The sequence below is a fragment of the Rattus rattus genome, chromosome 3 (genome assembly GCF_011064425.1).
Source record: "Rattus rattus isolate New Zealand chromosome 3, Rrattus_CSIRO_v1, whole genome shotgun sequence".
Lineage (NCBI taxonomy): Eukaryota > Metazoa > Chordata > Mammalia > Rodentia > Muridae > Rattus > Rattus rattus.
This window is the reverse complement of record NC_046156.1, coordinates 31,542,993-31,554,876: the sequence shown is the minus strand read 5'-3', so window position 1 is coordinate 31,554,876 and position 11,884 is coordinate 31,542,993. Positions and strand designations below refer to the sequence as shown.

Sequence of the window (11,884 nt, the reverse complement as noted above, 5' to 3'; positions counted from 1 at the left end):
GATCTTCAAGTTAATTTTGAAGATTAAAGAGTTCAGAGTGTGGAGCAGGATCAGGATGCTAGCATTCACTGAAGCTAAGGCAGAAGGATCTTGAGTTGGGGCTAGCCTGAGCTACATGACAAAACCCTGTCTAAAAATAAAACCGTTAACCACAGAGATTTGATAGCAGAAACTCCAATGATTATGTTATTTTGTTCACGGATTTATTTGACACAATCAATTGGCAATGTCTTATCTTGCACCTGCCTTGAGACTGCTCCATCGTGGCTGTCTCTTCTTCCAAGAAGAAATAATAAACGTTGATCATTAACCAACGGAAATTACATCCCTTACTGGAATCTGCCTCGCTTAAATGCAGACTTCCTGGCCCAGCCTTGGTTTCCCAGCAGAATTTGAAAAAAAAAGCCCTCCAGTAGACTGGCAACAGTGCAGAAGCCGCAAGAGTCTACATCATTTTATTGTCAGAGAAAAAAAGACCTGCCTCCCCTGAAATTAAGGACAGAGTCCAGACAAATAAACGGTTTCCCTGGAATGACTGTGAGAATTGGTATGCGGGCTCCCAAGCAGGGAGGACAACTAGAACATCCTTGGCAACATCTTCAGTCACTCTGTTCTCTTCCCTCTGTTTTCTCTCCATCGCTCGCCTCCCAAAACAGACTCCCACTCCTATCTCTCTCCACACCTGCCTATTCCCATCCCAACCTCCTTGAACTTCGGAAATTAGTGTCCGGGTATCCACCGGGTCCTCTGAAGGAGGACCCCAGAAGTGACGGGTGAGGAAGCTTCTGGACGGCTTGTGCGCAGGGTGGCAACATCCCGAGGTAGGTTCCAATCCTATTTGGCTTTGGCTGGACTCTCATCCACTCCCCGCGCCTACAGTTGAGCATCTGCGGAGAGTGGCCACTGTCTCCTGAGGCCTGAGAGCAGGCGTGCATCCTTACAGTCCCCAAGGAGTCCTCCAACTCCCTGCGGGTTCACCACCCCCACTGCAGCTCTTAATCTGGAACCGACTCAGTTCCCTCCTTGTCCAAGCCCAGCTCCCCGGTCACACGCCACCTAGAGCAGCCTCTGGTTGGAGAAGGTGCGGTCGCCCCGGGTGCTGGGCGACTCAAACCGGGTCAGTCAGGAGACCTCAGAAAGGCGACAGGGGGCAGGGCTTCCTGTGGGAAAGGGCCAGAGGGAGGCGACGGCCTCCTGCCTGGCTCTGCGGGGCTTTCCGCCCCGCGAGGGCTTTGCTGAGGTCACTCGCGCGAGGCCGCTCTTGGCGCGCCCGTGGGAGGCTCGGTGGCACGGGAGGACTGGCGACCTGCGGGTTCGGCGAGCTCGCACGGCGCTGGTCGCGACGACGGTCCCCACCGAGGCCGCCGCGCCGCTTCCACCGAAGACTCCTCAAGGCTCACGGACCTCCCAGCCCTCCCAGCCCCAGGTACCTATTATTGGTCACCTGTTTAACCTGAGAGTGGGGACTGTCGCTTGCTTGCTAGCTTGGTTTCATTCTCTCTCTCTCTCTCTCTCTCTCTCTCTCTCTCTCTCTCTCTCTCTCTCTCTCTCTCTCTGTCTCTCTCTCCTCCCTCCCTCCCTCCCCCCTCTCTCTCTCTCTCTCTCTCTCTCTCTCTCTCTCTCTCTCTCTCTCTCAATCTCTCTCTCCCTCCCTCCTCCTTCCCACCCCCCCACCCAGAGGGGCTGCTTTGTCAGGAAGTTTTCAAGGAGTCATCGTCTACCTCCCTTCCACGGCCTGGTTTACAGGCAGACGTGCACAATATACTAAGGAAAGGTTGAAAAATATAGTCAGCACCATCCCAGGTTTATGAAATACGTGATCTTTATAAAATAAAGGAGGAACCGAACAATACTGGGGGAGAGGGAGGGGGGAGTGTGTGTCTTTTCTCTCCTATTCTTGCAAACTTTTCATCGAATAGGAAACTAGAAGAGTGCTGCTCGTGCCTTCTAGCTCACGAGCCGAGGTCCTGTTCCCCACTCCGCCACACGCTGTTATTGAACTTGGGAGATTTTCCCGGTCCGTGATGCACGAGGCTCTTCCTGACCCATCTCCGGGCTTCAGCCGGGTCACAGAAAAGCCCAGCGTCACCGGAATCTGGGATTTTCCTATTTTCCGGAGCATTCAGATCCGGTTGCTGGGAGAGGCTCCACAGGGGGTCCGCAGCCGGGGAGGGGAGTAGGGGTGGGGATTAGAACTAGAGGGTGGGCAGAGCCAGGCCGAGAGTCGCCGTCGCTGAAAAGCGCTGAACTCGCCTGTCGCTCTCAGTGCTTGGTTTCCGTCACTCTCTCTGAAAGATTGGGAACCAAAAAGACTGCTGACTCCGCAGAGGAGGTCTGCTTTGGCATAAAATTCGCGGACAGATGTCTTTCTTCTAAACTACCTCGTGGGGCCATGGCAACTGAGGAGTTGGGCAAGAAGATAAATTTGCCCTTTGCTTCTTCCAAGTTTCTCTTCCCCTTCTACCAGCTCGGTGTCGGGTGTTTGTCAAGGAGAGAAGCTTTTTTGCGAAAATAGAAACTTCCTTCTTGCAATCGCAATCTCTCTCAGAGACTAAGAGCTGGAGCGCAGAGGGAGGTGAAGGTAAACGTTTTAGAGGGGAACCTTCCCTAGCTCATCGATTCAGAGGAACCTCCATTTACAGCCATTACTGTCTTAAACAAAACAAATTCTCAAAACGTGAGCAACCCTAATAGCAGGCGTGACCACCACCCGGGGGAGTCGGGCCAACTTCCCTTTAAACCGTTTGGACACCTGGCTCATTTTAGTAAAAACATCTCTGGGAAGCTTCTCATCTGTGACCTTTGCAACCAATCAGCCTTGCGCAAAAACAAAGCCGGGTAGACCTTCACGAGTTTGGACACAGGGGTCAGAGAGGAGCAGCTTGTCCCGTGTGTGCAGCTGGGGTTTCAGTGCTGCTGTGTCCCTAATACACCTATACAGACCCCTCTTTTTCCCCCCCCTCAGGAGAAGAGACAAGGCCCAAGAGTCCTGATCTAGCTGTGGCCACTGGAAGGCTCTCAGGTGAGTGTGTGCATCTTGGTATCCAGCATGCAACGGGTTAAGCCTGGGTTGGAGGTGGGGGGGGGAGGCATGCCTTTGGCTCCCTGTTTGTTAGCAGAACTTGATTTTCATTTCATCTCTCTCCTTGTATAATAGTTTCTTTGTTCACATTTTATTACTCTTTGCCAGATGTTCGTGTTTAACAACTTTGTGATGTCAGATAGCAGAGTAATATACTGTGTAGCACACGAATTGCCAATGATACTTTATTATTGCTAATTCTATTTTATTCCACAAAAATATGACGGTTTGTGGGCTTTGTAAAGAAAGGCAATTGTTAACTATTTGAACGGGTCTTAGTGTACCTGGTGTCAAATTCCAAAGGTGCATAGTGTGCAGGGAGAAATGGCTCTTCTTCCTCTGGCCCTTGGTTCCCCTTCCTCAGACATTGTTACCATGTATAGTCTGTTAGCTTTCTGTCTGTTTGGTAATTTAAAACTAGCAGAGTTCAAAACTTTTGTTAAGCCTCCACACAGGCCAGTGGCTTAAAAAAAAATAAACAAGGTTGGGGATTTAGCTCAGTGGTAGAGCGCTTGCCTAGGAAGCGCAAGGCCCTGGGTTCGATCCCCAGCTCTGAAAAAAAGAACCAAAAAAAAAAAAACCAACAACCAAACAAAAACAACCACTACTCTAAAACTTCTTATTTTAATTGTTTATTTTTGTCTTTCTACTGAATACTGACCTGCCAAGGGTTCAAGCTACTTGGTAGAAGGGTCGTTGTGCCTGTGGAAACTAACGGTTTAGTTTGTTTATCTGCCTTCTTCACTCTCCAAACAACCAGCAGAGTTGCCTGTGAATGGTAGGCCTGTGCCCGTATTCTCATATTCTCGTAATATTCTTGCACGCAGGAGCAAGGATGATTGGCCTTTGCGGTAAGCCAATGCTTTGGTTCACATCCTCCTCTGAGGCAGCATAGGCAGCCACACTTCCCTCCTCAACAATGGTGTGGCATCAGGGTTCATATCTCACTGGCTGCAGCACGTGCCTCTGAGCCCCCCTTCTCTTAACTTCCATAGTCTGCAAAGTGTAACTGTGAACCCCGGAAGGGAGGCAGTTTGTGGAGTGCTAAGAGACAGTGACTTTGTGCCTGGACCCTGCCTTTGGCACCTTGTTTTAGAGGGGAACCTACTCTTTAAATTCTGCACAACCCCATCTCTGTCACCTGTAAAGGGGTCGGTCGTTCATGGAGCTATTTTGGAGATAAGCTGAGATGGCACAGGCCAAGGACTCAGCACCATGCCTAGCACAGGAAAGGGACACACAAGCAGAAAGCCCTCGAACTGTCAGGGTTTGTCACCATTTTGTCCTCCTAAGAGATGAATGCAATTGTCAGCCTAGAATGGAGTAACTCGTAGCATAGCCTCAAGAATCACAGGGACTCAGAAGGGACTCACCTCTGGGACTCAGACTGAAGTAGGGGGTCTTTAGGGGGCTGCTGTTATACAGTAAGGGAGGTGAAGCGAAACTGAATGGTGGTTTTTTGAATCGTTTCCTTGGCATTAAGCTTCTGCATAGCTTCCACTCATGTTTGTTTGTGTTGACATGGTTTTTAACGGATTGAGCCAGCAATCCAAACCACAGGGACCTTTTTTAAAGGGCCAGCTGGAGAACATCAGGGAAGGTGGGGCAGAGGTAATGAAAGGTCTACCTTGGTGTTTGCTGGACAGAACCATAAATCATCATTGTGGACTCAGAGAATCATCAAACCCTAAGAATGAATCCATACCAAGACTGCCATGGGCCCCATCTCAAAGAAGGTGGGCTGGTTCTCCCTTAGAGGACCAAGGGTCCCAGGGGTAGAGCCTATTTGCAGCACACCTTTTGGCAAATGGATCCACTCAAAAAGACAGAACTGTAAACCCCCGGGTTATATAAAGCGTACAAAATAATATTTAGCTGCTGACAAAGCACATTTGGAAAAATACTCTTTTTTTTAAAAAAAAGATTTATTTATTCTGTGTATGTGAGTACACTCACTTTCTTCAGACACACCAGATGAGGGCATCGGATATCATTACAGATGGTTGTGAGCCGCCATGTGGTTGCTGGGATTTGAACTCAGGACCTTGGGAAGAGCAGTCAGTGCTCTTAACCACTGAGCCATCTCTCCAGCCCCCGGAAAAATATTCTTAATATAGTTCTTATGGAATTGTCAAAGCCCCAGGATGAGTTGGAGTCAAACCATTTCCTAGACAAAATGGAGATGGTTCCTGCTCTTTAGTTTTAAGCGCTTTGCTTTAAAAATTGCTATTTAAAAAGTGTGTGTGTGTGTGTGTGTGTGTGTGTGTGTGCGCACACACACACATGTACATGCATGAGTGTATGCACATGCATGTAGAGGTCAGAGGCTAGGTTACCCCTTACGCATCGTCTACCTTCTTTGGGACAAGGCCGCTCATTGACTTACTCTTTGCAAAGTAGGCTAGGCTAGCTGGCTAGTAAACCCCCAGGGGCCTGCATGTCACTGCTTCCTCTCTTACCAGCCCTGGGATTACAAGTACACGACTTGCTCCTCAGTGTCTTCTGTGAGTCCTGGGGATCTAGGCACAGCCCTCACACTGGCAAGGCAAATGCTTTACCAATCAAGCCGTCCTCCACGTTCATCATTTTATTCTGATGTTTTCACTTGCAAGTGTGATGCGGTTTCATTGTATGCATTTTTTAAACCAATAGGGAATATAGATGGAAAGTGGGTGTTACCCAAGATTCACAACAATGAATTATTTTTATCGATTGCTAATTGCATCATCGGATAAATTAGTGTGATTATTCTCATTCATGCTGTCTGCGTCTTGAATAATGAGACTCGATTATCATAATGAAAGTATATTCAAATGACAGCATGAACTGGTTTAATCGGTTCCACCCATTGCATGGCAGTTAATTCTCCCTGGCTTTTGTTTCAATTATTTTTACCGTGTTTGGCCCAAGACTTTGAGGATTCCTTTTGCTGCTTGTTTTTTTTTTAACTTACACTGCTAGGCAGTTCAGTATGCTGTAATAAAGTCCAAGAGATAGGTATATAAAGTATTAAAGATTAATGTCTAAGTAAACAAAAGACCTTTCGCTTGGCTGCCATTTATGGGAGAGCTGCATGCAGCTTGGTTTTAGCAGCACAACTTTGTAAACAAGAGAAAAATAATGTCTGACAAGCAGACAGCCCTGGGTATGATGGGAAGAATGAGGACACAAGTGCACACACACACACACACACACACACACACACACACACACACACACACACACAAAGACTCGTCTTAGTTCATTTCTATTGCTAAGATGAGACACCATGACCCTAGGCTTCCATATATAGGAACGTTCATCTGGAGATTGCAGTCTCAGAGGGCTAGAGTCCATGACTTCATGGCGAGAACCATGGCAGTTGGTAAGGAGGCATGGGGCTGCACCTCACACTGAAACATAACTGCCAGGTGGCGAGGATGGAAAGGAGTGAGCTTTTGAAACCTCCAAACCCTAGACCTCCTCTAAGAAGGCCACGCCCCTAATCAGTTCTAGGCAATCCCACTAACTGGATACCACATATTGAAACATATGAGCCTCCGGGGCCACTCCCATTCAAATCACCACAGCCCTGTCAAGAAAAACAACACAGTAAAAGGCTGAGATAGAAGAGTCGTGAAAGCACTCCCGGTTTTTATTTTCAAACCACGATAGTTTTGATACCAATGTCTAAGATAGATGGTAGTTTAATATTAACCTTTTTTTCTTTGTTATAAACAAACAAAAAAACCCCACCCAGCACAGCTATAAATTTAATTATAAAACCTCATGGATGGGGGCTGGAGCGATGGCTCAGTGGTTAAGACCTGGTTGCTTTTCCAGAGGACCTGGGTTCATTCTCGGCATCCACACGCTACCTCACAACTGTCTGAAACTCCAGTTTCAGGGGACCTGATGCCGATATGCAGGCAAAACACCAGTGCACACAAGATAAAAATATTGCAATTAAAAAAATACTTACAGAAGATTAGTGCTTCCCAAGCCCCAAATCAATGTAAGCCAACTACACAAACAAGTGAGGGTCGTTCAGAGGCCGCAGTGAACAGTCCGCAGCCGGTGAGAGTGGTGCCTTTGCCGCACTTGGTGGAAGGAGCTGTGTGGCTGCAGCAAAAAGCCACCAACAGGCACGGAACAATCAAAGGTCACAATGAAATATAATGTGTTTCTTTTTTTTTTTTTTTTCCGGAGCTGGGGACCGAACCCAGGGCCTTGCGCTTGCTAGGCAAGCGCTCTACAGCTGAGCTAAATCCCCAACCTATAATGTGTTTCTATTTGTGTGAGAGAAATTGCTCTCTGTAGAGAACATGTACCTGTGAGTTTGCGTGTGTGTGTGTACACATGTGCACGTGTGCATGCTCACGTAATTTTGCTTGTGTGGAGAACACGTTTATAAAGTTCAAGAGCTTTATAGGGGTTGATTCTAGAACAGAAAGATAAAAGATTGGGATTGAGAGACTTGTTTCTAAAACCTTTTGGTTTTCTTGAACTTTCAAGTGATATGTGCTTTTAAAACTGTTAGTTTTTTTTTTATGTTTTATTTTTTTATATTAGTTCTGTATCAAGATGGCTTCAGGAAAATTTAAGAAATGAAATTTTATTTTCTGTTGTAATCCTATAGATAGCACCCCATCCCACTGCACTGTAGTATAGCCTGGTGTATAGCGAGGTTTAGGTGGGGACCTCAGGCCTCGGGCCTCAAGGGCACCAAGAGTAGCTAGATGGAACCGCTGGGGTTAATGCCTCCTTTCCAAGCCATTTACAAAAGACCAAGGACAAAAATAACTCTGGCACCAGTGAAGGGAGTGGTACTGAGTGGCAGCCTCATGGGAGTTGTTAAAAACGTAATGTCAAAGCAGAACTGCTAGAAATCCAAGACTTAATTTAATATAAATTAATTTAATTTAATGACATAAGGCGATATGGTTACAATTATTTATTTATAATTTTAATGTTTAAAATTTTCACTTTATTTTTTGAATGCATGGATGTTTTGCTTGTATGTGTGTGTGTCTGTGCACCATGTGTGTGCAGTACCCAAGCAGGCCAGAAGAGGGCATTGCAACCACAGTGTAGGGGCTGGGAATCTTACCAGGCTCTTCCTCTGGAAGAGCAACCTCTTAACAACTGCTCCATCTCTCCAGCCCTCTGTGTATAACCTTTACGTTTCTTATTTTAAAAAGAGTTCACAATTTATAGTAATCATGTTGTAATGGAATCAACAGGCTGTAGGTTTTGTGTATAGCTCCTCTGAGGGTATTAAGACCCAAACCAGTTTGTTTTTAATAGTCTCACTAGGTAGCCCAGGCTGGGCTTGAACTAATGATCTTCCTGACTTAACTTAATAAGATTTAAGGGTGTGCCACCACGACATACCTGATTTTATTTTTTAATTACAACCATCCTTTTTTTTTATTTGCATCACTATTTAAATGAGAAGGGAATGAAGACTTCCCTCTGCTTCCCCTAAATCACTGTAATATTAGTAATCTCATAACTGTCCACATTATAGGGATGGACAAAGGAGAAGTGAAACAAGGCAAGAGGAAGGGGCTGGTGTTGTTCTCAGTGTAGGATCCCCTACCACATTTTGAGCCTACTCTTAGAGAGGGCAGTACGGGCTGGACTAACCAGACTAACCGGATGCTTTGTTGCAGGCCGGGGAGCGTCATGTCCACCTTTGAAGACGCTGACACAGAAGAGACGGTCACTTGTCTCCAGATGACCATTTACCATCCTGGCCAGCTACAAAGTGGGATATTTAAATCGATAAGGTTTTGCAGCAAGGAGAAATTCCCTTCCATTGAAGTGGTGAAATTTGGACGGAATTCCAATATGTGCCAGTACACGTTTCAGGACAAACAGGTTTCCCGAGTTCAGTTTGCTTTACAGCCGTTTAAACAATTCAACAGCTCGGTTCTGTCGTTTGAAATAAAAAACATGAGCAAGAAGACGAGTCTGATGGTGGACAACCAGGAGCTCGGCTACCTCAATAAAATGGACCTGCCTTACAAGTGCATGCTCCGGTTCGGAGAGTATCAGTTCCTGCTGCAGAAGGAAGATGGAGAGTCAGTAGAATCTTTTGAGACTCAATTTATCTTGTCTCCAAGGCCTCTCTTGCAAGAAAACAACTGGCCAACGCAGAGCCCCATACCCGAGGATGGGGTGTATTCTTCCTACTTCACCCATAGAAGTTCTCCTGCAGAAATGGATGAAAACGAGCTGTGAAGAGGGTCCACCCGGAGACACGTGAAGGATGAGGACGCATGGGTAGACACTCCTGCTTCCCTGGAGTTCGTGAGTGTAGCATAACAGACGTCCGCGTGCTGACTTCAGTTTTGGCAGTGGCATTTGGAAGTCTGTACACTGGGTTAGTCATCAACTTAGTCAACTGTTTGAGTTTCGGCTCTACCAAGAATTAAGTGTGCGGAGGTGGCGGGTAAGGCACGCCTTCCGCGTAATGACGTCACTCTCGTTGCTTCTCTGCTTGACGCCACCCCCACGCTATGTCTTGGTAGCAGCCATCTTGTCCTGGTCACGTCATTTCGCGGCAGCCTTTGTTTTTCAAGTTTAGAGCCTGGGCAGATTGTTCACTGCTGGTGTCTTTGGCATGCTAGTGCTTGTAGAGCCAGAGTCCTGGGCTAAGCTCTAGAGTGCTGAGTCCCTGAGTCACTGTGGCTCCATTATGGAAAGACTTGAGAATAGCTCCTTGGTTTTCTTTCTATGAACTGTCATGTCCATCCCTAAGACGGCAGCTTTGCTTTCTTATGTGTAGGCCCTTCAGCTAACATGTAAAGAACCAAAATGGTTTTCTCCTGAAGTCGAAAGTGAATTTTTTGTATCTTAACAGATTTAGAAATGGCAGAAATCAAAACGGTTTAGCAGCCTCTTCGCATATGATGAAGTCGGAGCTCAGTTCCTCAGCTGCTTCTTTGAAACTTCTTAAAGGGAAACATCTGTTCTTAGGCCGCTCTACAGAAGTCAGTATATGTGAATATTTATAATAAATGCTTAACTATTTCTAAACGTTTAGTTTCACGTGAAGTTGTATTTATTTAAAAGATTCTTGCTCACTTCATTCTAGCTAGATTAAGAGGAGTGTTAGTGAACGTTATGGAAAAGAGAATGGTAGCCATCAAGTTAAGGTAAATTCTAGCATTACCAGAAGTAAGGCTTCTTGTATAATTTCCTCGGTAAATGAAATTTCATGTTGCAATAGGTGTATGTAGGATTTGGGGGGGGGGTGCAGAGGGGTCAGGTGGGGGAAGCTAGCCACATACATATTTATTTTTTCAACAATAGGTTACTTTGAAGTTCAGGCTGGCTTTGAACTCCTGATCCTCATATGTCAGTCCCCTGAATGCTGGGCCCAGCTTAATGTAACTATATTTCTGCACCAACCCTTTGAAACTATTTCTAGTAACCTTTTCAGCCTGGTGCCATGTCTGCAGTTTGCCTCTTGCTACAAATCACCAGTCAGTCACCCCCAACCTATAAAATAAGACATCAGCTGCTGCCCCAGCCTAGGGATTGTCACTATGGGTGCCACTTTGTGTCTCTGTGCTAAGTGCTCAGGTCACTACTTCATTTCTTGCCTCGTTTTCCTCCTGACCCCTGTGGTAAGCTGTTGGGTGTAGCTTTTTGCTACCCCATCTATGCTCTGGGAATCAGACCGCACTACCAACGCCCTCCAGCTTCCCTTGAATCAGCAAATAGAAGATAAGACAGAGTTGTTCATGTTCAACATGTCTTCTTGGCACAGTTTCGGGTGCTACTATCTCCCAGCTGGAAAAGCGTGGCCTTCTCATTACTCTTAGCTCTGCTCCTCCGGCCTGCCCTAACTTTAGTTGGTCAGTTGAATCTAGTCCCTGCTAAACATCTCTGACTACTATAAGAACAGACCCAGCCCACTGCTCCTCTTGCCTGGTTCTCCTCTCTCTATCCTTTCTCCAAAGCATGGCAAACTCCCTCCTGCCTGTACCTTCCATGCAGCAGATGTCCAGGTGTCCACGTGCCACCTACCAGAACCTGTGGGTATGTCGTAACGGAGCAGGGACAAAAAATGAAAGCTGCAGATAGAATTAAGATTGTTCATTTGATGATCTCAAGTTAAAGAGATCATCCTGGATCATCCCAGACTCAGGTAATAACAAGGTCCTTAAAAGCAGGAGGGGAAAACAATGTTACCAGAAGGTTGCAGTGTGACACAGACTTGGCTGACTGGTATGGGCTTTGCACTTGGGAGGAAAGGAGGCCATGAACCAAGGAAAGCTGCAACATCTTAGAGCCAGAAAAATGCATAGACATCTACATGCTGGAAAAGGCATGGAAACCTCAGCAAGAATCGAAATCCCAAGGACTCTTTAGCCCGGTGACACCTGCTGCTGACTTCTGTCTGCAGAATGTTACATTTCTACGTCTTTGTCGCAAATTAGAGCAATTTGTTACAGCAACAAAGAGAAAACAAACACACTCCCTCTTAACATAAGATTATTATCTTAATTATTCTATCACTGTGGAGAGACATCATGATCAAGGCTACTTATAAAAGGAAACATTTAACTGGGGAGCTCGAGTACAGTTTTAGAGGGTGAATCCATGACCATCATAGTGGGACAGCAAGCAAGCAGGCACGGCGCTGGAGAAGCAGCTGGAAGTTCACATCCTCGTCCAAAGGCTGAAAGGGGAGAGGAGACTAGGACTGGCTTGGGTTTTTGAAACCTCAAAGCTTCCCCCAACCTAGTGACGTATCTCTTCCAACAAGATAACACCCCCTAATCCTTCCTAAACAGTCCACCAACTGGG

The 11,884-nt window shown here is 46.4% G+C and overlaps 1 protein-coding gene across 4 annotated transcripts; it reads left to right on the top strand.

The window, feature by feature from the left end:
* The first annotated feature begins 760 nt into the window (after nucleotides 1-760).
* Nucleotides 761-10,111, top strand: Tifa (TRAF interacting protein with forkhead associated domain). 4 transcript variants are annotated; one of them, XR_004387321.1, is made up of 4 exons: nucleotides 761-821; nucleotides 2,966-3,022; nucleotides 8,737-9,449; nucleotides 9,930-10,111. XR_004387321.1 is itself a non-coding variant. In XM_032897351.1 (3 exons), exon 3 carries the CDS (start codon nucleotides 8,750-8,752, stop codon nucleotides 9,305-9,307), a length of 558 nt encoding a protein of 185 aa, XP_032753242.1. In that variant the 5' UTR covers nucleotides 761-821; nucleotides 2,966-3,022; nucleotides 8,737-8,749; the 3' UTR covers nucleotides 9,308-10,109. The 4 variants fall into 4 exon arrangements, 3 of the variants coding, with proteins under 3 accessions (XP_032753242.1, XP_032753243.1, XP_032753244.1); XM_032897351.1 differs by having other exon boundaries at nucleotides 8,737-10,109; XM_032897352.1 differs by lacking the exon at nucleotides 761-821 and adding an exon at nucleotides 832-1,426 and having other exon boundaries at nucleotides 8,737-10,109.
* The last annotated feature ends 1,773 nt before the right edge of the window (nucleotides 10,112-11,884 follow it).

What these genes read in the sequence shown, in the direction of transcription:
- Tifa (XM_032897351.1), top strand. Translation starts at nt 8,750, where the DNA reads ATGTCCACCTTTGAAGACGCTGACACAGAAGAGACGGTCACTTGTCTC.